Source organism: Schistosoma mansoni (assembly GCF_000237925.1).
Source record: "Schistosoma mansoni, WGS project CABG00000000 data, supercontig 0062, strain Puerto Rico, whole genome shotgun sequence".
Classification (NCBI taxonomy): Eukaryota; Metazoa; Platyhelminthes; class Trematoda; order Strigeidida; family Schistosomatidae; genus Schistosoma; species Schistosoma mansoni.
Genome location: NW_017386029.1, coordinates 1680201 through 1704622, shown reverse-complemented (window position 1 = coordinate 1704622; position 24422 = coordinate 1680201). Strand labels below are relative to the sequence as shown.

The 24422-nt window shown below is 33.5% G+C and overlaps 1 protein-coding gene across 1 annotated transcript in view; it reads right to left on the bottom strand.

Moving 5' to 3' along the window:
- Smp_155050 (agrin, putative) overlaps positions 1 to 24422 on the bottom strand; it is a gene marked incomplete at both ends in the record, with an annotated part of 123646 nt that overhangs the window by 86016 nt on the left and 13208 nt on the right. Inside the window, 2 exons of the mRNA XM_018790577.1 lie at positions 5593 to 5970; positions 12441 to 12731. Coding sequence (XP_018646205.1) covers positions 5593 to 5970; positions 12441 to 12731 — 669 coding nt within the window. The remainder of the gene's footprint in view (positions 1 to 5592; positions 5971 to 12440; positions 12732 to 24422) is intronic.

Genomic DNA, 24422 nt, shown 5'->3' with positions numbered 1-24422 from the left:
TTTGCGCTTGCGGTAAATTATTTCCTTTGTAAAGTTATTCTAAATAGTAAAAGAAAACTAACAGAAATGATCTAATGAAATTCTACTGGTGGACAGTGGCGCAATTTCATGGATTGGTTGAAGTTAGACATTAACACCGTTGGATGCCAGCTCAGTTGTCTACAGGGTAAGCAAAAGCGCACGAGACCGGAGATCCTGGGTTTGGATCCTACGAGCGGGATCGTGGATGAGGACTTCTACGATGTCTCTTACTAGGACGAAACGATCGTCCAATGCATCCAGGTTTCCCATGGAATGAAATTAAATAACAGCTGAATATTTTTTAAAACAACTGGAAAATTCAACTAGTCAGAGTGAAACAACTTTTTTTAGAAATCGAAGTTGTAGACAGTTGATTCAATTTGTAGAGTAACATTATTCTTTTTTTAAGAAACTCATCATCATTAAGACTAATTATTTAGATAGAGTGATTGTCATTACAAAACTCTACATCAAATGTATCAATGATACTAGTAGATGAAGTGTTAATGTGAATCTATATTATCGTCATTGTTTTAGATGTCAAAGTTATGAATTCATTGGGTCTTATCTGCTGTCCAAAAATTTATTAAGTTTGAAAATTAATAAAAAACAATTCAAAGAGCAAGTTGATCTATACAACCCGATGTATTTGCGCGGTACATTTAGAACAATCTGATCATATATATTTGTCAAGGGATTTTATACGAAAATTAATAAGGTCCAATTAAATCAATGGTCAAATGAACACAAAGTAGTAATTTACAAGAAGCCAATCTGAAATGAATATTAGTTAAATTTCCACAGCTTCTGTCTACTGTAGCACATATGTGGCTTGGTAAAATGCCTTTCTAATTCGAAGAATTTGAGTTAAAGGTGAGTTTGAAAAAAACACGAAGCTACTGACTGAAGTAGTGATATTGAATGGTTACTTTCCGAAAATTATAAATCAGTGTAAAAGTTAATTAACCGTAAAAGCTCTTTTTAAATCTGTTGCAAAGAAAAAGGTTTATATCTCTTTACCATTTTTAGGAGAGTCGAACTGCTTACTTTTTGAGACGGAGGCTGAAAGCATATTACATAGCTAAATCGATTACGGCTGAAAAAACAAAGCCCATGATACCATATAGTTTTTATTTAATTTTTTATTTAAACACATAAATATTGGTACAAAAAAGCACCAGATATATATGCGCCACACAAATCTCATTCGATTTGTGTGAGGGCTGTGATACTGCCCAGGTACCCAAACTGAAGCAGGTGGTTTTCTTAGGATACCACACCCGGAGCCTTTGACCTAAAGATCTGATCCACAAGGCAGTGGAGCATCGTGAAGAGATGTAGTCCCATGGTAGGTGGTGACCAACGGTTGATTCATACGCCATTTGTTCCCTTGGGATACTGAAGCCCATGTGCAAGATTGGTTTGGAATCAGGGTTTTCCAACTCCCCTAGGTGGACGCGCCGTGTTCACCAACCTGGTTAAAGCGTCTGACATTCGCTTTTCGTTCTCTCAATTTCGTAAACAACAGTAATGACACGAGAAGGCAGTGGGTAGGACTTCACTGGCATAGGCTATGTAGGCGTGGCCATGTGAGAGTATTTGGAGAGGGAGAGCGGACTCTCCCCACTCTCAACCGTACTAGGTCATTTGGGGGGATACCATATAGACCTAGATGTTGTACAAACGATTATGTCATATCCAACTGCATTAAACCAATCTACATGCTTGTGTCTAAACATAAACATAGGAGGAAGTAAATGAGCAATGCAACTAAGGGTTATAGGATATATCCTCTGATGTTTTTGAAGTCAATTAGCGCCGGATACTCTGATAAACGTGAGAAATAGAAAACTATTTTCATCGATGACAAGACATATGCTAGAACTAAAGCATAGGATTGACAGCAATACAGCTTTTAAAATGCTATATCGTAATCATCAAGGACGAATTCTTCAATACAGGACATCAGGTCGATACCTTGCGATCTTTCAAAGTGATCAGTAAACAGCCAAACACCAGTCTTCTGGAGCTTGCTGAGGCCGTTGCTATCAGGCGTTAGAAACCTGATTTGTGTGTTCAGAAGGAGATAGTTATCAATCTTTCCTTAACTCGGTGACAAATATTCCTTCGTTGCATCCTAAACTTCTTTTTTCTTAAACTCTTTCTTGCATTTATTACTTGAACTATCTTCCAAATTAGTTATCTTATTTTATGAACTGAGCTTTACTCATTTTATTCCTATCAACGTTTACTCATTATGTAATCACTTGTTTCTGGCCGTTTGAACTGTTGTCACAACCAGTGTTGTAGAATTTTCTTTTAGATAAAATATATATTTACAATATTTAGTCTACTAAATTCATTTCTACCCTCGATATACTATACTAGTATGTCTTCAACATAACTTCCGACCAAATTCTTTCATGTGAGTACTTTAAACTCATTTTGTAAATACGGTTTTTAAATCTTACATATTGTAAGCAGCTAACGAAAACCAACGAAATAAAATGAATTCATGCGATTCCAGCAGAATCTTTGTTATGACTCTTTTCAAAATGATATAGGGAACTATATGTATGAAATTTGTTTTTGATAAATCAGTCAATTTCAGTTCTATCAATAATGGTGACTGGATAAGACCAGATGAAAATCTCAGGAAATGAAAGCGACAAACATCTCTAGTTGCAAATGACGTATACTAATGTTGAGGAACATTAGTGTCTGTATTCATCTATTCATTTATTGAGGTAAATGTTAGCCAGTTTGTGAGTGCGTAATATGTATTATAGCTTTTATCTCAGTCTTAGGAATGACATATTTAGAAACTTTAATGAGGTGTATTTTATTGTAAAAGAAATATAAATGATTACGTCATTGTAACAGAATACGACACTTAAGAATTCATTTTCTAAAGTAAACAGATTACAGTACATGAGGTAAGTAAATACTGTAAGGAAACATTAAATAGTAAATAATTTATAATTTATAGACAGTTATATGTATGTATATACATACAAATACTTTCATTTTCAGTATGGTATGACAGAGATTGTTGAATTTCATTGAAATCGCGAATCAATCTAAGATCAATATTTAAAACCTGAGAGTAATAAAAGGCCGTTTTTTCCTGGTATGGGACTTCTCATGAGTGAGCATTCACGATCCGATGGGCGAGACTCAAACCCAGAACTTATGGTTTCATGAACTCAACCTCTAGACTACTTTTATTTTCATTGTGCTAATTCATTAGAAAATATTAACTGCCTATCACTGGAACATGTTTCGAATGTTAAATAGAGCAAGGAAGTGATTTAAAGGAACATATTAGTATATTCTATTTGTAACTGACATAGAGAGAGATTAATTTATGGCCTAAAAATGCATCTGTCTGAAGAGTAACGGAATATTAATTTTTAAACTAATAAATGAAGAGATACTAAATCGTAAAAGATTGAACAGGATAAGTGGTTCACGTACGGAACAATGAAATAAGGATGTCACTGAGTTCAGTGCAGGGTGAGACATGGTTAAAGTAAACGGGAGACTGCCAGTTTATTTTAAATTACAGATGAACTTTACTGGTGGTTCCTAATAGTCACTCAAACTCAGAAGTTAGCGTTCTATGAAAATCTTAATTCATTATCGGTCAGTAGCGAAGCTGTATGAACGCTATAGATGAAGATCAAGAAACAATCAAAAAAAGAAATAGAATGATAGTATTTGTGCTAGGCTAACAATACAATGAGTAAGATATGTGTCACAGATAAAAATGAGTGTTATCGTAATTTAGTATTCTTACTACTATCAGTACACCTGTCTTCCCACTATCAACTTGAACTTTTAACTATTATGCTTGGTTACGTATTCTATTTCATTGTGATTATTGACTCAAATAGCCTTGATTGGTCTAACATTTTCGAATAAATATTCATGTATATTAGAGTAAAGCCTGATGATGATCTAATTGAAAACAATTGTTCGCTTACATGTGTTGTTCTAAAAATGAGTGTGTTATATCTAGAGCTTTGATTCTTTCTATGCCGCGTACTACTAGAGCACTTGAACGATTGAACTCGCAAGAGCGAAGACAGAAAACTAGTAAGAAGGAATTTTATTACCCCAAACAGTGTCAAATATAGTACAAAAATCTCATGTATTTATAGTTTCTGGCTGAAAAAAAAATCATCATTTCGGACATCCAATAAGCACATAGGGGGTCCCTCTCATCCATCCAATAGGGAAGCTACACGTCGACATTCTAGAATATTCCCCTAGTGGTGATTGGATGGAATGTCTCCGGCTCTTTCTGGGCTTCTAGAGGCTTCCTTGAGTTTACCTACGAGCCATCCTTACAGAGTGACAGTTTCATACTATCATGAACTGAATGATGTCCAAAATGTAGATTATTCACTGTTAATTCATCGGTTAAAAAAGTAACGAAAACGTTTTGAAGTCTGACAGTTTTAAGTTTGATTCCTATTGGATTCATCCTATGGAATAAAGTTTAGTACCTTTTGGTTCATAATGTCAGTCAGTCAGTCAGTTGCAACGTAGAACTTCGTGCGTACGTACATCAGTTCGAGCTGCCATACCACATTAGCACAGAGATTCAGTTGTCGATTCCAATCCCATAGTGGTAGAAGTAGTAAGAGTATGAGCAGTAATCTGAAAGATTAGGGTTTGAAGATGTTATTGAAGGAGTATAATACAGTGATATAAATTTGAAAAGAGAAAAAGGATAGGGACATGAAGGATTCAGAGAATTAGAATCTGGTAGAACACAAAGGGTGGATGCACCTTCGCTATGGCAAACGATTTTGAGCCATGTCATTCAAGGTCTCCAACCATCGATTGCTATCATCTCGCGAGTCCCAACCAGGTAGTCTACACCTACAAACATAGCTCAATCCACTAGTCAGTGACTTCATGGATTTGTGCCACGTTTTGGTCTGGCCGCCCATAGCTTTCTTCCAACCTACTCCTACACCACAAAACGTCGCACGTCGGTGGTTGGACATACGTAACACGTGTCCCAGTCATCTCAACTGATGAAGTTTCACTACTTCATCAGTCGATTTGCCATCCCTACCTAATACCCGTTTCCTAACAACTGCATTACTTACCCGGCGGTCCCAGGATATACGAGCAATGCTTCAAAGACACCTATGATCGAACACTAGTAGCCTACGAATATACTCTACTCTTATCGGCCATGTTTCACTGCCATAAAGTAGGACGGAACGAACTGCTGCACAGTAAACACGTCCTTTGGTTGCTAGACGGATATCTCGCCTACGACATAAATGACGCAAGTTGGCGAAAGCTAGACGAGCCTTCTGTATCCGTGCTGAGATTTCGTCACACACCAGACCACAAGGGCTGATGAGACTCCCAAGATAAGTGAAGTGTTCTACACACTCAACTACTTCACTCCCTATCATTAGTTCAGGTGCCGATGCAATGTAGAATATCATTAAATCAAAATATTTTAATAAACATTCATATGATTACCATGATTGAATTCATAGAAAATATACCTAAAATGATAAAGATTCTTCATATACTACTTACTTTGAAGTGTTGAATTACACGAAATTATTCTTGGCAATTCACCAGTACCAATCTTTCGACAAGAATACTTTTTTAATAAACAATCATTTAAATAGATTGTACCTTCGGAATCACAAATAGGATTTAATTCATTTGGACACATTTTTAATGAGCATTTATATGGATTGAATTCTATTGTAGGTGAATGAATTAATTGGGATAATTGAGGTGAATCATGTTGTAGATTTTCATCCATTTTAATATGATGAGTATTTTGATGAATTTGTGTTAAACTAGGAGAATTTCTATTGGGTTGAACTTGTGGTATGATCTGGTTTGTTGAAGTTTGATCATTGGTGATATGAACAGAAGTAGTGGATGCAGAAGACAAAGACATTTCTAATGAATCATAAAGTAAGAGGGAGAAAAAATCAACAGCATGAATTAGTTAGAATATTTATTATTGTATTGATTATATAGTTTGATTCATACAACGATGGATAAATCTTACAACGTTACACATCTATACTTCTATGTGTATATCAAAGATCGTGAAATATGTGTCTTTCTGTGTATGTGTTCAATACATGAATACCGCATGTATATATAAGTCTTCTTTCTGATATCACTATATGCACTTCTTACAAAGTATGTATTTTCTTCTTTCGCACTATTCAATTACTGACGTTATTCTTATTTAAAAAACCCATAGTATTATGGATCTGATCAAGATATGAACAACAACTCCCTATTAAATATCTCTAAATTATTTTAAATAGTTGAATTCATGAGTCGACTACAGCTAGAACACTATGAAAGACCTGGAAGCACTGTACGACCGTTTCGTTCTAGTATGAGATTCCTCAGCAGTGCGCATCCACGATCCCGATCGCGGGATTTGAACCCAGGACCCATTGGTCTTGGGCGCGGACGCTTAACCTCCGCCACAGCCGTCCAGTACTTCCAGGTTTTCAATGGTGGTCTAATATCAATTAGTTCATGATTCAAATCAGAAAATACTAATAGTTGTAACGGAAAGAATACACTGAAAATCCTTCCAGTGCATTTTATTGAACAGCATTGTCATTTATTTGTTTTTTCTCCTTGTCTTGTATTATAACCTTTATTCAGGTCTCTTGTCAACCACACTTTATATCCTTCAGTCTTCCTTGTCGAGGCCTTTAATATTTGATCCTATTTAAAGATGTATTACTTATTACTTAATTTACTGTTGCATGTTGCCGGACTATTGACAATAAGTTCGTGTTTTACTAAACTCAAGGTCATAGCTTGGTTCAATGTATTTCTGTTAACCTTTAGCTGTCCTCTCGAAAAGACTACTGGGCTCCTTGTAGATAGATATCTGATCCCATCTTGTTGGAAAAAATTTATTGATTCTCAGATTTCGAACTCTTGTTTATTAACTATTCCTTCTGTTGTTTATGATAGTTGTGATATAGAAACCCTTGACTGTATAACACAGGCTGTACCGTTTGAGGTATTTTGTACCTTTTATATAATACGAGTCACTCAAAAACGCTTCGTATGCTATACAGAAGAATGTAGTCTGACCTAATCGAATAAACTTTGGTTCGTTTGTTGTGCGTTCAAACCGAATATTGGAATTTCAGTCGTTACAATAGTGTCTGGATAAAGTTTATCTGATTAACTAATATTATTTATCGATATAATCAAAATTTTGTTGAATATATAGTAGTAACATTTAGCCAACTAATGATGTTTATCTTCCTTGAAACTAGCAGTTCATTCATAAAATCAAAGTATTTGAGATATATCTTGAAACTGTAACTTAGAATACTACTTGATATGAATGTAATGTTACTTAATTATGAGGTTAATAAATCGCTTCTGTAAAGAATAATCTCTTCATATTCATTTTACTGCATAAACTGTTTTCTTTTGACCAACTTTACTGATTTTTTACTACGGTTTACTGTTTAAAAAAATACATTTGAATCATGTCATCATCTATTATTTAAATGGTACATCTTGGTAATTTATTAAACTGATATTGTCTTATCACTATTGGGTTATGAAGTTTATTGAATTTTATTGATTTCACGAACCAATTTAAGTCAGGCAACCATTGAGAACTTGGGAGCACCGGGCAGCTATCTCGTTCTAGTGAGTGGCTACATACCAACACTCATCTACAAATCCACGACCAGGAATCGAACTTACAAAATTCGGTCTAGTACATGTCTTACTTCAATCAGTCCAGGATATTTCGCCACCACCCCCGATTGTCTTCGGTGGGTACCTTCCTCACACTCAACACTGTTAAATTCCACTCGTCACGACTTCTTACTAGAACCATTAAAATTCCCTCTAGAATCTAATCACAGCAAGTAGAACTGTTTACTTATTTAAGAAGAAATTACCTGTCGACAGTAACACTTCGAAAGGTTCATTACAATGACATTTGCTAACATGACCTTCAATATTGAATATCAGAAACTTAAGTGATTACTCTACAGTGTTGAGAGGTATCCAATTTTATTTTTGATGGTTAAGTTATATTTCTCAGCTGATCTGAAAATTATTCATTTGCATTACTGAAGTGTCGTAAATTCATGGAGATATTTATCTGAATAAAGATAATTACTGTCAGCTCTAAAGAAATGACCAAGTATAGTGTCCTTTAATGAAGTAGCAGAGTTCATTAAGATCTCCATCATTTATCCTATGAACTTGTGTACATTTGGATTGGTAAAATAAGACAGTGGCATGTCTGTATCCTTAATGTTCCAATGAACATACAACTCAAAGATGCATGCTATGTATGATTATCATTACATAGACAATGGTTTATTTTTATGATTTATGCCGTATAACATGTGTATAGCTTGAATTAAAGGCTAAGGTGTTCAACAACTTATAAGTATTCTATAATCTAAACAATTAAACTTCCAGTAAATGCTGAAAAGAGTGGAAGTAAATGTTGTGTCAAGGTCATGAAGGATTTCAAACAAAATATTTTGTTGCTAACTCTTTCATACGTTACTCTTAAAAACAACTAATATCCTCATCATTATTTCATTACATACAATAAAAAATTAGTCATCCATTATTACTTTGTTTACACTTGATAGATTGGTTGGGTGTAATTCATTATTTATTCCTAATATCAGTAAAATGTATACACTTAATTAATCAGGAAATTAAATTTACAGGAACTAAAAGCTTTTAAATCAAAAGATCATTAATATGGTGAAGCATTCTCAATAGCTTTAGCATGTATAATCAAGCCAAGAGTGGGAGTAACTACACATCAGTTTATGAGTAGTAACAATTTTAACTTAAGAATTTAAAAAAAGAAGTAAACTAGGACGATGTGCTAAGTATGTCTCAACGCGAAATGTTTCGTATGTTATAGGATTTCCTCAAAAATCCAATTTCTTCTCAAGTTTTATTAAAGCAATATAGTGGTTGGTGGTGGAATTCAGGATGCGTATTACCTCCTACTAGGCACAACAAGTACTGGGGAAAAGTATTAGGTTTGAATCCGATTGTAAGCATCGACACTGTGATACGGATCGTTTACCACCAATTTCTACTAAAATCATTGAAATTTCATCATCTCACAGTCAGATAAGGTTTCTTACCTCCTTCATCTTCATTTGCTTGTCTTTATCATCAATAGTCGTTGACCAAAGAACATCTCGTAGCTATTCATAATGTAACACTGATTGTTCAGTAAGTAGCAACTTTTTTAGGGCTTAGTACATTTGATCAAGTTGTGTCAATTAAAAAATACAATGTTAACATAACAGTCAGTAAGTAGATATCACATACATTGTGCTTTGTTGCTAGGGCCTCTAGGAGGATCTACATGCGAATTATTAATAAATTTAACTAGTTCATTCCTAAAGGATGTAAATAGTGGAGTGGCTAACTTAGTAGTAAGTTTCAATATTCGACATTTGCTAACATGAGATCAAATAACACTGGAAGTGTCAGTTCTCCCAAGACTGAGGAATCGCCTTACAAACGAATACTGACTAAGGTGTTCCACGTTCACCAACATCAATCAAATATAACATGTTACTTTAATAATGTTAGTTCTTATACCACGATACTGAATCCAGTTGTGCAATTATTGTGTAATATGACCAAGCCATGCTTTCCTATGTAAACCACTTATATTATATAGGTACCTCTTTACAAAAGTTATGAGGAACATAATAAACCTTATATTCACTTGTTGTTGTTTGCTTTTATCTTTCATTGTTATTTTGGACTGCAATTGATCAGTCTCTTGTTGGCATATGTGCAACCTATGCGGATCGCCTCGATATTGGCTGAAGTCACAAGCATTATAAGCGAAAATGGATATTGGTTAGCAGTGGAATCCAGGACGTGCGTTTCGTCCTATTCGGGACTCGTCAGCTGGATGTACCTGCATCTCAGAGTTGATGTTCACTCTGGGACTCGAACCCAGCACCGTTTGCCTCAAACGCCATCACGTTATCTACCTATCTACTGAGTCCTGATAGACACCTGCTTGTGTAATGGGGTGAAGTTTAAATTCACTTAGTGTTGTTTGCTTGTATCTTCTCATTGTTGTTTAAAACTGAAGTTGATCAGTCTTTTACCGGAATATATGCATCCTGTGAAGATTGTTTCGATATTTCCCTGAGACACAAGCTTTATAAGCAAAAATCCAAGTCCCGGAGTGAACAACTCTGAGATGCAGGTGTAGTGTGGTCTACTTATATCCACATAAGTAGTATATGGTGATGGTCAGACATAGAATGTATTTTGGCAGAAGATCGATAATGAAAGAACAGGAATGAAGCGCGATCAGTACAAAAATGCATGAACAATGAAATCAGAGAAGACGGACAGAAGGAACAGTCTAGATTGAGACAATTGATTGTTATTTTGTAAATTAACTTTTGACTATATGGTTATCAGAATTTAGTGAGATTGTCTGTAATTTGTGATTAAATACATTCGGTTGTCCCTGCCCGTGTTCCCGTTCGCTACACAGGTACATCCAGATGACGAGTCCCAAACAGGACGAAAAGTACGTCCTAGATTCCACTGCTAGTCAATATCCATTTTTGCTTAATAACAAACCTTCATAAAATATCCCCCTATTAGTATTTTTCTTAAATCATATATTATGCCAAAGTTTTCCAACTACATAGAACTTCAAAATTTTTGGACACACTTCAATAATGGAATAGTAGTCTACAAAATACTTTCCAATATTTATTGACATATGAATAATTGAGTATCAATCTTCAATAGAATATCAATAATTGTCATTAAAGGTAATCTTTTCTATTATAACCAATTACTTAGGTGTTATAAGTAAACAACATTTCAATGAATTCTATTTCTATTACCTATTAATGATGTGAGCATTAAGAGGTTTTATTGTAGCCTATAAACAAATTGAATATACACTGGAATTCAGAAAACTAATGATTATTTCACACAGTTAAAAAAAATTTGTATGACAGTGTCCAATATTCGTATTAATTTACCACTATTTCAAAAAGAAACAAAGTCAACATGACTACAATGGATTAATTGAATACAAAGTATGTTGAGTAAACAATGATTTAATGAATGAAGTTAGAATATTCATGAACTTCAAAAAAAATCTCAGGAATAATACAATGGGTCACTTAAGGAACGACTATCAGTAGATGAGTAGAAAAAACAAAGGGAAAAACACTGATCTTTGTCACTATGCTGTATATCACATTTTGTGTCTCCACTCTTTGCTATCAATTGTCTGTTGGACTTTCAACATTCATCTTAGATTGATGAGTCGAAATATGATAAAACTGTTTCTCATCGTAATAATTACAGCTGTTTAGCGTACAGAGAATTTGGTTATTCTTATATTTTATGGAGTTGAGATCATGAGTCAATTGAAGCTAGATCACCATGGAAAACCTGGAAGCACAGGACGACCGTTTTGTCCTATTATACGACTCCTCAGCAGTGCGCATCCACTATCCCGCTTCGCGAGATTCGAACTCAGGACCTACCAGTCTCGCGCGAGAGCGCTTAACCACTAGACTACTGAGTCGGCTGGCATCCAACGGTGTTAATGTCGAACTTCAACCAATCCACGAAATTGAGCAATCATTCACGAAGATCTTCAGTGAGTTGATATCTCCCGACAGACCTGGTTGAACTCCACTGATTACTGCTTCTCACTAGAACTCCAGGAAATACCTCATGGAGCCAGTCATCAGTGAGCACATGATCATTATCATTCTTATTATCATCATCGTTATTATTCTTATATTGCCCGAAATTGTAATATGTAATAATACTTAAGTAACTTAAACAGACGTAGACATGTAATAGTTTTTCATGAATCTTACAAGTGTAAATTATAGTTTGAGTTTACCAGAGGTTTTGTGGGCATTGATCTAATTTATAGGTCGCATTCATTACAGTTAGTCTCAGTTGGGGTATCACTGAAAATCACAGGGGACTTGACAATTATTTTGCCTTATTATAGGACTCATCAGCCATACCTACCCAAGACTCCACTAAGAATAAATACCAAGACTTTCACGGTGAACCTTTGAATAGTTAAAACACAGGATCAACGTTTGATGATAAAGTTCCCCTTTAGACGTGACAACCATCACGTTTTGCTGATGACCAGCACTTAACTTTTGACAGGTCCGACGTTACATTGAATATTAGAAGAATAGTATCAGACAGTCAACTGCCTATCTAATGTTTTGTATCCTCACTATAGACTTCATAAACTACAATACTGTTTTATTTATTATAAGTCAGTTTGTTAATTAGGCAGTGAAATATTAAATATGAAAATAAATAAATGTTATCTGTAACATTTTCCCACTTACTCTCAATTAATTGACTACAATCATTTTGAGATAATATTCTACTGAAAACATTTAAATTCATTGGTTTCAATTCAGTTTGTTTTAAACAAGCTTGATGTAACATAACACATTCATTTAAATAAAATAAACCATTCACTGTACATATTGTACCACTATTCATATTACACATATGATTTTTTGCCATATCCATTAATGTTGGACATACACAAACACCAATTAGTTGATCAGAATCTTTTGATAACCATTCTTCACAGATTGCACCAAAACGACATTCACGTTTAGAACAACCATCTAAAAATTGAATACAAGATAAAAAAAAATCAAGGAATTTTTTATGAATTCTCTGTTATAGTTATTAATTTTATCATAAGTGATCATAAGTGGATCGTGGATGCGCACTGCTGAGCAGTCCCACAATAAGACAAAACGGCCGTCCAGTGCTTCCAGGTTTTCCATAGTGGTTTAGCTTCAATTGACTCATGATTTCAACTATGAAAATACTAAATTCTCCGCAAAACCCCCACTGATACTACTTTAATCAACAATATAAATAGCACTATGAATATAATGAAAAATTTCTCGACTAGTATTAAAAATTGTAAGCAATGTTTTGAATGAAAGTTTAGTTACTAACTAAACTATGTACTATATTATTCTCAAATTATTCACATGGTTTTTTGGCTCTCATCAAGCTGGGTATTTTTTGTTTTTTGTGATTCAATTAGTTTAGTGCGTATGGATGTAAATAAATAAGTTTTAATCAAGTATGTGTATTTGCCTGTTTGTAATTAACGTTTGTTTTGTATCTATAGAGATAAAAAATATTTTAAAAAGAAAAATAATTAAGGATATAAGGGTAATTTATGTGCTATTTTTATGTTTTTATGTCAATAATGGCGTATTATTTCTCAGATTTCAATCAATATAGTGAAGTTGTTTATTGATTTTTTTCTCAATACAATCAATCAATCAATTAATCTATACTCGATTGTATTTCTTGAATCAAAAATTGGTAAAATGTGAATCACTTGAACCTTTAGGGGAGTTGATGATGAACAATCTCAAACTAAGAGGTTCTGTTGCTTAATTGAGTGTTTACTAAGTGATGACCAGTGTTATGTTTGTTTGAGCTTATCCGTTGGCGATTTCCATCGATCGATTTTGAATATGGTCACTAGTCTAAATGGCTTCAAATAGTGTGAATAATAGCGATATGTTAGATCGATATAATTTGAAGATAGTTCACATCATGGACATACTTTAGCTGGGCAACGTTTGAGAGTTACACAGAGAGCAAAATATTTGTTTTGTATTAATATGAAAAGATAAATCACTGAATATCAACTCAGTGGTTTAAAACCAATCCTCTCTTTACCAAGTCTGATGATTTAATGCTTGATATTTTACAGAGTCACGGGTGTATGCAGTAGCAGAGTTGTATTCTAGTTTTGTAAAATGATTATCTAATACTCCTTAAAGATTTATTTGTCCATCCGTAAACAAAATAATTATTTGTCCTTCATAACAATCGTGATTTATTCTAGTGGTATAAATGTATTGTTTCTTGATCAGTATAGTACTAAATTATTGGCATACATAGATTTTCCATTTATTGAATGAACCTTGATAAAGAATTATTAGCAAAGATGGTTAATGGCTATCAGTGGAATCCAGGACGCACGTTTCGTCCTATTTGGGACTCATCAGTTGGATGTACCTGCATCTCAGAGTTGATGTTCACTCTGGGACTCGAACCCAGTACCTTTCGCTTCAAATGCCATCGCGAATTAAGGCATTATCGAGGTAATACGCACAGTATGCACATATGGCAATAAGAGACTGACCAGTTGCATTCCTAAGCATCAATGGGAAGGTTCAAACAGACAATACTTGATAAAGAGTGTTCATAATCTTCAACAATTCACAAGATTTATAAATGTTCTCAGAAATCTAATATATACCATATAAATAATTCATATCAACCATTTCTCTCTTCATTCTTGCAACGAGCTGTACAAGTTTACGTTTACAAATATATTAATAATCATTATTAAGAGGACTTACGTACCAGACTGAAAGCATTTTATTACATTTTACCCTACATTTTATTCATAAAAGGGTTCCAACATGGTCGTTAATCTTATCACTCAATAATCATTAACAGTATTCTATACTCATCGATAAGCTGTATACATGTTACTTGGGATAAATTTAAACAATATAATTTAGTTAAGATGAACATCATTGATCGACGATTTCATTACAACTTCAATGTCTTTATTCTGTTGGACAGTGAAAATTGATTACCAGCTATTACCATTTGAATCTATTGATGATTGATGGACGGTGGGTTGGTTGTTTCATTCACTGATTTTTGTTTACTTCTCACAAATTCATACAACCTAGATCTTATGTGATAGTATTCACAACAAGAAATTTGTCTAATGCTTCCCGTTTAACCATATTTTAAGTATTTAAAAATTCCCATCGTATTAAATTACAGATCAATGAATGAAGAATAGTCTTTTCAACCAGACCTCATCAGATTCTAAAGTTATGGGTTCAAATTAATCTCCCAAACAAGTCATTTAATATTATAGAACAATAATAATTTGAACATCCTTCATCTTACCATTTCTTACTGAATTCTTAGCTTTTCGTACATTGTATAGTCCATTACCAAACAATGGATTTGATTCGTAATTGTATTGTTACTTCCTATACTAATCATATTTATTCAGGTTATTAATCATACAACTTTACAATCTAATGTATAAACATATTTAACATTGGTTATTAGTCGTTTCAACAGTAACTTTTATGATTGAGATCATGAATCGATCAATGTTCGACCACCATTGAAAACCTGGAAGCACTGGATGGCTGTTTCGCTCTAGTATGAGACTCCTCAGAAGTGTGCAACTACAATTTTGATCCCGTCACATGATCAATCCTATATCCTTATTATTTTAAAAGTTGTATGTTCCTTAAGATTGTCTATTCATTTGGAACATTATTCTGTTGAAATTGAAGAGAGTTCAACACAAAGAATAATCTCCATTCATAAAGATGTAATTTAATCAATTCGCTAAGAATCCATCTTTGTTTTATTTTGTCCTTAATTATACCCACGTTTTTTTTTAAAAAAAAGTACATGATTTTAAATAGATATTCTTGTTACAAATTTCATAATAATACATACTTATCCTTGAAACTAATTTCATTATACAAACATATAACGCAAATAGTGAAATAAAAAGAAACAGTTTCGTGGATCGGTTGAAGTTAGATATTAACAACGTTGGATTCCGGCTCAGCGGTCTAGACGTTAAGCGGTCAAGTGCAAGACTGACAGATCCTGGGTTCAATTCTCGCGAGGCGGGATCGTGGATGCGCACTGCCGAAGAGTCCCATAATAGGACGAAACGGCCGTCCATTGCTTCCAGGTTTTCCATGGTGATCTAGTTCCAATTGACTAATGAATTCAACTATAATGATATTGATCCATGGTACCGATGAAAAGATACCATCCATTTAGTCTAAGAGCAAACGGCAGTATGGTTAGCTACATTTCCTAGAATGTTGGTTGATTCAAGTTTCCAATTTTTCCACCAGGCAATAAATCTGTAATAACAGATAGTTAACTATTTATAACTTCTTTCCCAGAGAATATTAACCATGGATTTTCTATTTTATTTCAAACTGACTGGGAACAAGTTAGTGTACAATATGAGAAATTGTTTTGATCCTAGTTACCTCTCAACTCCAATTACTTATTTTAATCATCATATTATTTTATTTGAAAAAATATAGGAAATATAATTTAATTTTAAAACAAATGTGATAAGGCGACAATTTCATCATTTTAACTACATTCTAATATGGTTCAGTTGGGGAGCATCAATTAAATATTTCATCATATTATTAACCATGTAATTTGGCTTATATTTTATAGATAACCTACTTTATGAAAGATAGATGGTGGCTGGCAGTGGAAGCCAGGAAGTGTGCGGTTATCAGGACTCAGTGGCTAAGTAGATAACGTGATGGTGTTTGAAGCGAAAGGTACTGGGTTCGAGTCCCGAAATAAACATCAATTCTGGAATGCAAGTGCACCTAGCTGACGAGTCCCAAATGGAATGAAACGTGTGTCCTGGATTCCACTGTTAGCCACTATCCATCTTTGCTTATAATGCTTTTGACTGAAGGTAATATCGAGGCAATCAGCACATGATGCACATATTCCATTAAGAGACTGATTATTTAAAGTCCTAAACATCAATGGGAAGATTCAAACAAACAATACAAAATGAATTTACTTGTCTATGATATCATGGTTATATATACATATCCATTAGATTTATTTCCATCTATTTATTTATAATAATGTACATGCAAGTTTCAGTGTATATGTTTCACTAAAAACTTAGGCATTATTATCATTATCAATAAATTAACCAAATCAGAATATTGATTGCTCATTAATTAATACTTTTTTTAAATGTTCAGTTATAAATAATGACGGAATATACAATAAACAAATCCGCGGTTCGCTAACTGTCTCTTTCTCTCTCTCTCTCTCTTCTTTGATGATTTCACATTATGATATTACCAGCTCTTCATAGTGCAAGAAAGATGAAGAAATTTTGAAGGAGAAATAGCGAGAATGAGAGAGAGGGAAGTCAGAAAAAAGCCCAGAATGATAGGATATGTTATATCTAAACGAAAAAACAGACTTCACAGAAAAATAAAGATAAGATAAACATTAAATAATTTATCTTATAGATACTTTCATTTCAAAGATGTGTTCCCTTTTTTTTAAATACAATTTATGTACATGTCAATAACGACTGATTTAGTAATGATGAAGTACAGCTAACTTAATTTGATATTAAATGTTTATTATTAGAAGAAATACAAACCAAGAGGAGCTTTTTCTCACTGATTTGTATATAAATGGACGAAGATTAGTGATCAATATCGTTTTCATCAGTATGCGGTTGTGGTGATTGTTAAGTTTTTGATTGAGATCATGAATTGATTGACGTTAAATCGCTATTGAGAACTTGAAGACGGTTTTCTCACTAGAACTCCGAGAATTCCCTCATGAAGCTAATCACCAATGAGCACATGATAACTATCAGTGGAGCTAATCAGTCTCAGGTATAGATAAGTATCTACCCCATAAAATGGAAGATGGTCGCTCAACTTCCTGAATTAGCAGCGTTGGATACCGGCTCAGTGGTCTACAGGTTAAGGATTTGAGCGCGAGACCAAAAGTCTTGGGTTAGAACCTCGTTTTTGGAATCGTGGATGAGCACTGCTGAGGAGTCTCATTCTGGGACGAGACGGTCATCTAGTGCTTCCAGGTTTTCAATGGTTGTCTAATATCTATCGATTCATGATCTCAATCAACATGATTTTATTGATAAGTGTCTTGATTTTTAAATCTGAATGAATAATTCAATGAACAATCATTTTTCTATACACTAACATCTAGATCACAATATATTTGCATTATATAATCAATAGACAGAATGAATCTAAGAAAAAAATGTGACGTATTTAAATTTGATTGACATTTTAATTAATCTCATCATCTTTTTTTTACATGTTGAAGTATTTTACATGAAAGTGAAATAAAAGTAAATAAGTTACTAAACAGTGATTATAAGCGGATATGGATTGTTTTCAGCAGTGTCCTGGACGTTATTGCATTCTAGAGTTAATGTTCACTCCGATAAACGAACCCAGTACCGTTCACTTCAAACGCCATCACGTTATCTGCTAAGCTACGGAATCCAGATAACTACTGAATTGTTCAATGAGGATCAATTACGGTTTTAAACATCTATGGGAAGATCTTAACAACCGAGACACATGAATTACAACTCACTCGATTGCACAAGCCAGTTGTTAACAGGACTCAGGTGCTAAATGAATGACGAGATGGTGACCGAGTCCAGGAGTGAAGATTAAATCTAGGATGCAGGTACATTCATCTTGTAAGTACCAAACAGAGTAAAATATGCATCGTGGATTCCACTGCTAGCCATACTCCAGCTTTGATTAAATTGTTTATGACTTAATGGTAATATCTAGACATTCTTTACAGGATGCACATATGCCAAAGGAGATAGATGAAATTTTTATGAGAAGATTTGAATAATCAATATATATGAATGCCGGCTCAGTGGTCTAAATCTTAGGTGTTCGCGTACGAAACCGAAGTTCTTGGGTTTGATTTCCTTACGCAGGATCGTGGTTGTACACTTCTGAAGAGTCCCATACTGTGATGAAACAGTCATTACGTGCCTTTAGGTTTCCACTGGTGTTCTAGCTAAAATCAACTCATGAATTCAGCTCTAAAAATACAGTAACATTAGTTTATCATAAGAAGTTACTCTAGCGCGAGTTAATTAACGTCAAAGATGAAAAGCCAAATACTTTCGTCCCAAATGAATAAACACGAAATATATAATACTCATGATAATCAGTGGTTGAGTAGTAGGTTCTATCTTTTTTTATAACTAGAAGTATATTAATACAAATATTTGACAAAATTACAATTTACTTAAATAGAATTAGGTCATCCACGTATTATCAGCATTATATTCAACTGGCCAATTTATAATTTGGTTTCTAATAAGTTATAACTAATATCTAAGTATTGTACTTCATTATAAGTTACCGGACTTACACACAGACATAGATTAAGAAGACAGATAAACAAATATATACAAATTAGACAACCGAATCTAAGCAACTTTAGCTTTGATCAAAGTATAATATTATATTTCGTTAATTTTTCATAGTAATGGCTTGTAATATATTGATTAAACTATGATTTAATTGAACTCACGGTTAATTAGTCAATCTATAATATCTAAAGACAAATTAATAGATCTTTCAAAGTTCACATTGTAGACTATGTTTAATAAAAAAAATCTTGAAATGAAGAAGCACTGGTTTGTATTCACGACACCGTCAGGGCTCGAGCATAGGACCTTCAGACCTATCGGATAGTGCTTGGTCTTAAGATCATCATATAGGCATCCAATAGTTCACAGAGCTCTTACTAATACCGAAAAGTACTAAGCTGGATCTTTGGTAGGGTCTTAGGTACACACTACTAAGAAATTTCATTTTATGATGAAACAGTTGTCCAATACTTCCTAGTTTTTTAATGATTGTCTAAGGTTATTCAGTGTTGTAAACTATGAAATCTAACTAAAGAGTATGTATACTATTTCAGTGATCTGAAAGCAATACATTTATCAAGAAGACTGGATCAACTGAGTTTTGATTCCTTTCAGAATAGTGATTGAGCACTATGGATAAGTCTCATACAAGAATGAAATGAATTTCAAGTCCCTCTGTAGCTTTCAGTGATTACGATTTCATGATATGAAGCTTCAAATTCAACAGTATTCGTAACACTCTGTATCGTAAGGTAAAAATATCACTCAGAACGTTTACTTTAACCCTCCAATAAAAAACAAATTTATGGAGTTTTTACATCCTTTTATCTAATCAGCACATTGCAACTTGGTTGACTGAGTTTGCTTTGTACTAAAGGCTAGAAAATATGACAAGGATTATTTTCAAGCGATCAATTTCTGAAAACATCTCAGTTTCCATAAGATACCGATCATTGCCCCTAGTAATATATTTAAGTGTGTCACTCCGTGATACGCGTTCCAATATGTCACAACAATCTATACTGAGTTATGTATTTAACAGGTAACGATTCTGTCAGAGTCCTTAAATCTTACAGGGTCATGTGAATCAGCATAGTTCATCTGTCCATAAGAAATATAAAAGCATTGGCATCATGCATCATATGAGAAATGATTTCTACAAATTTCGAATTTCATTATAATACAAATCCCTTAAATTTAGATTATTACACCCATTTATTTGTGTATATGTGTGACCATATGAATTGCATTCCTATTGTCTTCTCAATATTTAACATTTCTTATTGTGTCGTCTGACATCGTTCTCGACAGTTCAATCTAAATGATGTTAAGAATCTAACATTTATGACTTATAAGTAAAGATGGATAGTGGCTAGCAGTGGAATCCAGGACTCAAGTGGCTATTAGGACTCAGTAGCTGAGTGGATAACGTGATGGCGTTTGAAGCGAAAGGTACTGGGTTCGAGTCCCAGAGTGAACGTCAACTCTGAGATGCAGGTACATCCATCTGACGAGTCCCAAATAGGACAAAAAGCGCGTCCTGGATTCCACTGCTAGCCACTATCCATCTTTGCTTACAATGCTTGTGAATTAAGGCCATATCGAGGCAATACGCACAGTATGCACACATACCAATTAGAGACTGACCAGTTGCAGTCCTAAACATCAATGAGAAGATTCAAACAAAGAATACTAAGTGAATTTATGACTTATATTGTATAAGAACTTCTATTATGGATTCTGCTATTTATACATTGATAAGTAATGATGAAAACTCTATGTTCAGCCGCAAAAATTTTGGAAGATATTGTACACTTAATAATTACATTTTGGATCAAGGATCAAGATAAACCAAACATACCGATCATCATCTAATAAAATCTATTTATTGATTTTTCTGTTATAAAGTTCTCATACAAAATTGATTAAATGAGATAAGTCAATGATAATTATTGTGTTTATTCAAATATAGTGGTAGGAGTCTTTGTTCATATACTTGTGTGCATATATATACAAGTATGCATACCCTTATGAAATATGAAATTGAGTAGTATTGCTTCATTTTCACCTATCCATTAATGCGTACAAATTGTGATTTGAGTTATTTGTGTTATTTTTATCTTTGATATTTTATGACGAGTACAAAAAATGCTCAAGACTTGTATATGAATAAGACTAGTACACATATCTATGTATGGTATATGATATACATACTTACGTACCTAAGTGTAGTACTATTTGTGTAAGCGCAAATATGATTTTGCGTTTTTTATATACACATTTTATCGGGATTCCCAGAAAACATTTTTAAGGTCAACCAATATACTATATATATAAACAAGTAGCCAATAATCAATAAATGTTAGTGAAATAATTGTAAAGTAAAGCTGAGAAACTAAACAAAGATACTAAATCATATAAAATAATTCATTTGATCGTCAATCATACAGAGTATTTGAGGAATGGCTTATTATTACGTAACTATATGGTGATGTAAATGACTTTTAATCAATTATCTCAACTTTCACTTTGAATAAAATCAGCTTAATTAGCTATTCAAAGTAGTTCAAGTTCGTTTGACGCCTTATTGTTAATAGTTATGTTGTATTACTTCAGGATGTTTTACTGACCAATTAAGTATATTCAACATAAAATATAACTTGATTTCTAATGAATTTACTAGGTCGCCATATCTAGATAATTGAGAGGGGGATGGGAGAGTAACTTAGTGTGAGGAACTATGATGAGGGTTAAAAGATAGAAGTCAGGGTTTTCTTCACGAACTAACATCAGGTATAGTGCTCAGATATTATATAACCAAATGGATGGGTGAATTTCGTGCCAAAATCACAGACTTGCTATCTTTTTAATTTCATTGTTATGCTCATAAACTATGGTCTTACTTTCAATGGTATATCTTCGCACAATAATCAACTCCTAGGTATTATTAAAATAACTGAAATGCACTGAATCAATACACCATAATTATTTCAAATCAGCTTCATCTGAATTGAATGTATCTTAGTTATTTTTAGATTTTGGCAATTAAATCTTTTTTTTAAAAATTTAGTATTACGATATAAGAATTAATTGATTTACTCAATGATGTCAATATTAATTAAGATTAAAATGATACTAGACAATGGAATCGGTCTAGTTTGCCAAAAAACATGACTTGTAATCATGTGATCAAGTGATGAAACATAAATTAGTCAATATCATGTTGAATTAAAAGAAGTATTTTAGTATATTTTATTTTTAAATTCGAGTAAATATAAATATATTTACACCTAACTGCGTCACAAGACAAGCCCTCACATGGAATTCTGAAGTCCAAAGGAGAAGAGGAAGACCAAAGAACACATTACGCCGAGAAATGGAGACAGACATGAGAAGAATGAACAAAAACTGGATAAAACTAGAAAGGAAGGCCCAGGACAGAGTGAGTCGGCGGCTTATGCTGTATTGGGAGTAACAGACGTAAATAAGTAAGTAATATATTTAACTCATTGAATCATTGGAAATAAGTTATCTATTAAATAGTTAATCATACTTGTTTTGTGAAGAACATTACCGGTTTAAACTAAGATATATACAGCTAAAAGGAGTGTACGATCTGAAAGAGTAATGGCTAATTCTTCAAATATTCACTGAGTAGTTACTAGTCTTACTTTAATGTAGTTTTCAGATTAGATAGAACTTGATGCATTAAGCTGTAGTGCAGCCGATAGTCCAAGTGATTAAACAATTTATGCACCATGTTAAGATGTTAAGTGGTTGAAAATAGTTAACAGAAAACTCTGAACTTGGGTTTTGTGCTATTTGGTCAGCATCAGTAAGGCGTGTCTGAAATTTTCATGGAACTTATTAGTCACTGATGGATTCAAATCCTTGACACCCAGTTTCACAGTTTCAGACTTTATTATCAAGCTGATCGGGAAGCAGCTGACCTCAAGTTGGACTAGTACAACGGACTATTGTTTACTACTTAGTTGTCAGGTAATGTAAATATTATAGTCTTATAATAAGTCAGTCGTGAGTGGAAATCTCACCATCGATTTCTCAAACTGTGGCTTTGGGTAATTACGATTCAAATTCTACTGAGAGTATCAGTTGCCTCAAGATTACAGGTACGTCTGGCTTTCGAGTGTCTGTTATCACGAAACCTATGTTCATGGTTGTTTTCCGATTATTTCACACCATCTATTCAGTAGGTCAATGATAAGTTCTATTTCACAAAATATGAATGTCCTATGTGTATATTTTATCGATTTTACAAATATTGGCGTATACTACTTAAACTTTATGAAATGATGTTGTTTTAATTTACAAGTTGACTAAATTTAAATGTATTGAACACTACATTCTGAATCAGTGATCTAAAAGTAACCACAATCACTGTGAGGCCTGAAGGCAGTCAGTTCGACTTCGGCAATATCATAGGGATACACTTCTATGAAGTTTCATAATTGGATAAAACAGTTTTCCATTGTAACCTACATTCTTTTAATCAACTCCAAATTAGTTTTAATTTTCTTTCAAATACTTATTATTTAAAAGTTTAATGAATTATATCCATCTATGAATGAATGATATTCAACTAATAGCGATAATAATAATAATAATCAGTAGTTGACTTGCATAGAACTGGACTATGCTCATCAAACTTATAACGTTTATTATTTGATTCACCTTTAGACCATTATGAAAAATGAATAAAAAATTAGAAAAAAAATTATATTAGTTAAATGAAATGTAACTTAAAGCGAAATAATTTGAATTGTAAACAAACATTAACTGGTTTGGAAGTTTGATAAAACAATAGATCAGCTGATAATGAACTCAATCAGTATAATAGTCAAACAAAATAGTACAAACGATTCCAACTATTCAGATGAAACAAAAGAGGCTATACATACTATCTAAGTAGCCATTAAGGTTTCATGAAGTAACAGTATCAAAATATGCATAAGTGATGAAAGAGTATTTATAGGGAGTCTTTATGGAAAAAAATGTTTATTTTCAATTCTAGGCACCCCTAAAGTTTATTTTATATTTAACTATTTTATCAGAAGGGGTTTGTGGAGATTTAGTATTTATTATAGTTGAAAGCGTGAGTCAAATGAAGCAAGACCACCATGGAAAACCTGGAAACACTGGACAGCCGTTTCGTCCTATTATTGGACTCCTCAGCAGTGCTCATCCACGAACCCGCTCTCGCGATATTCGAACCCAGGACCTACCAGTCTCGAGCCGAAGCCCTTCGTGAATGCGCACTGCT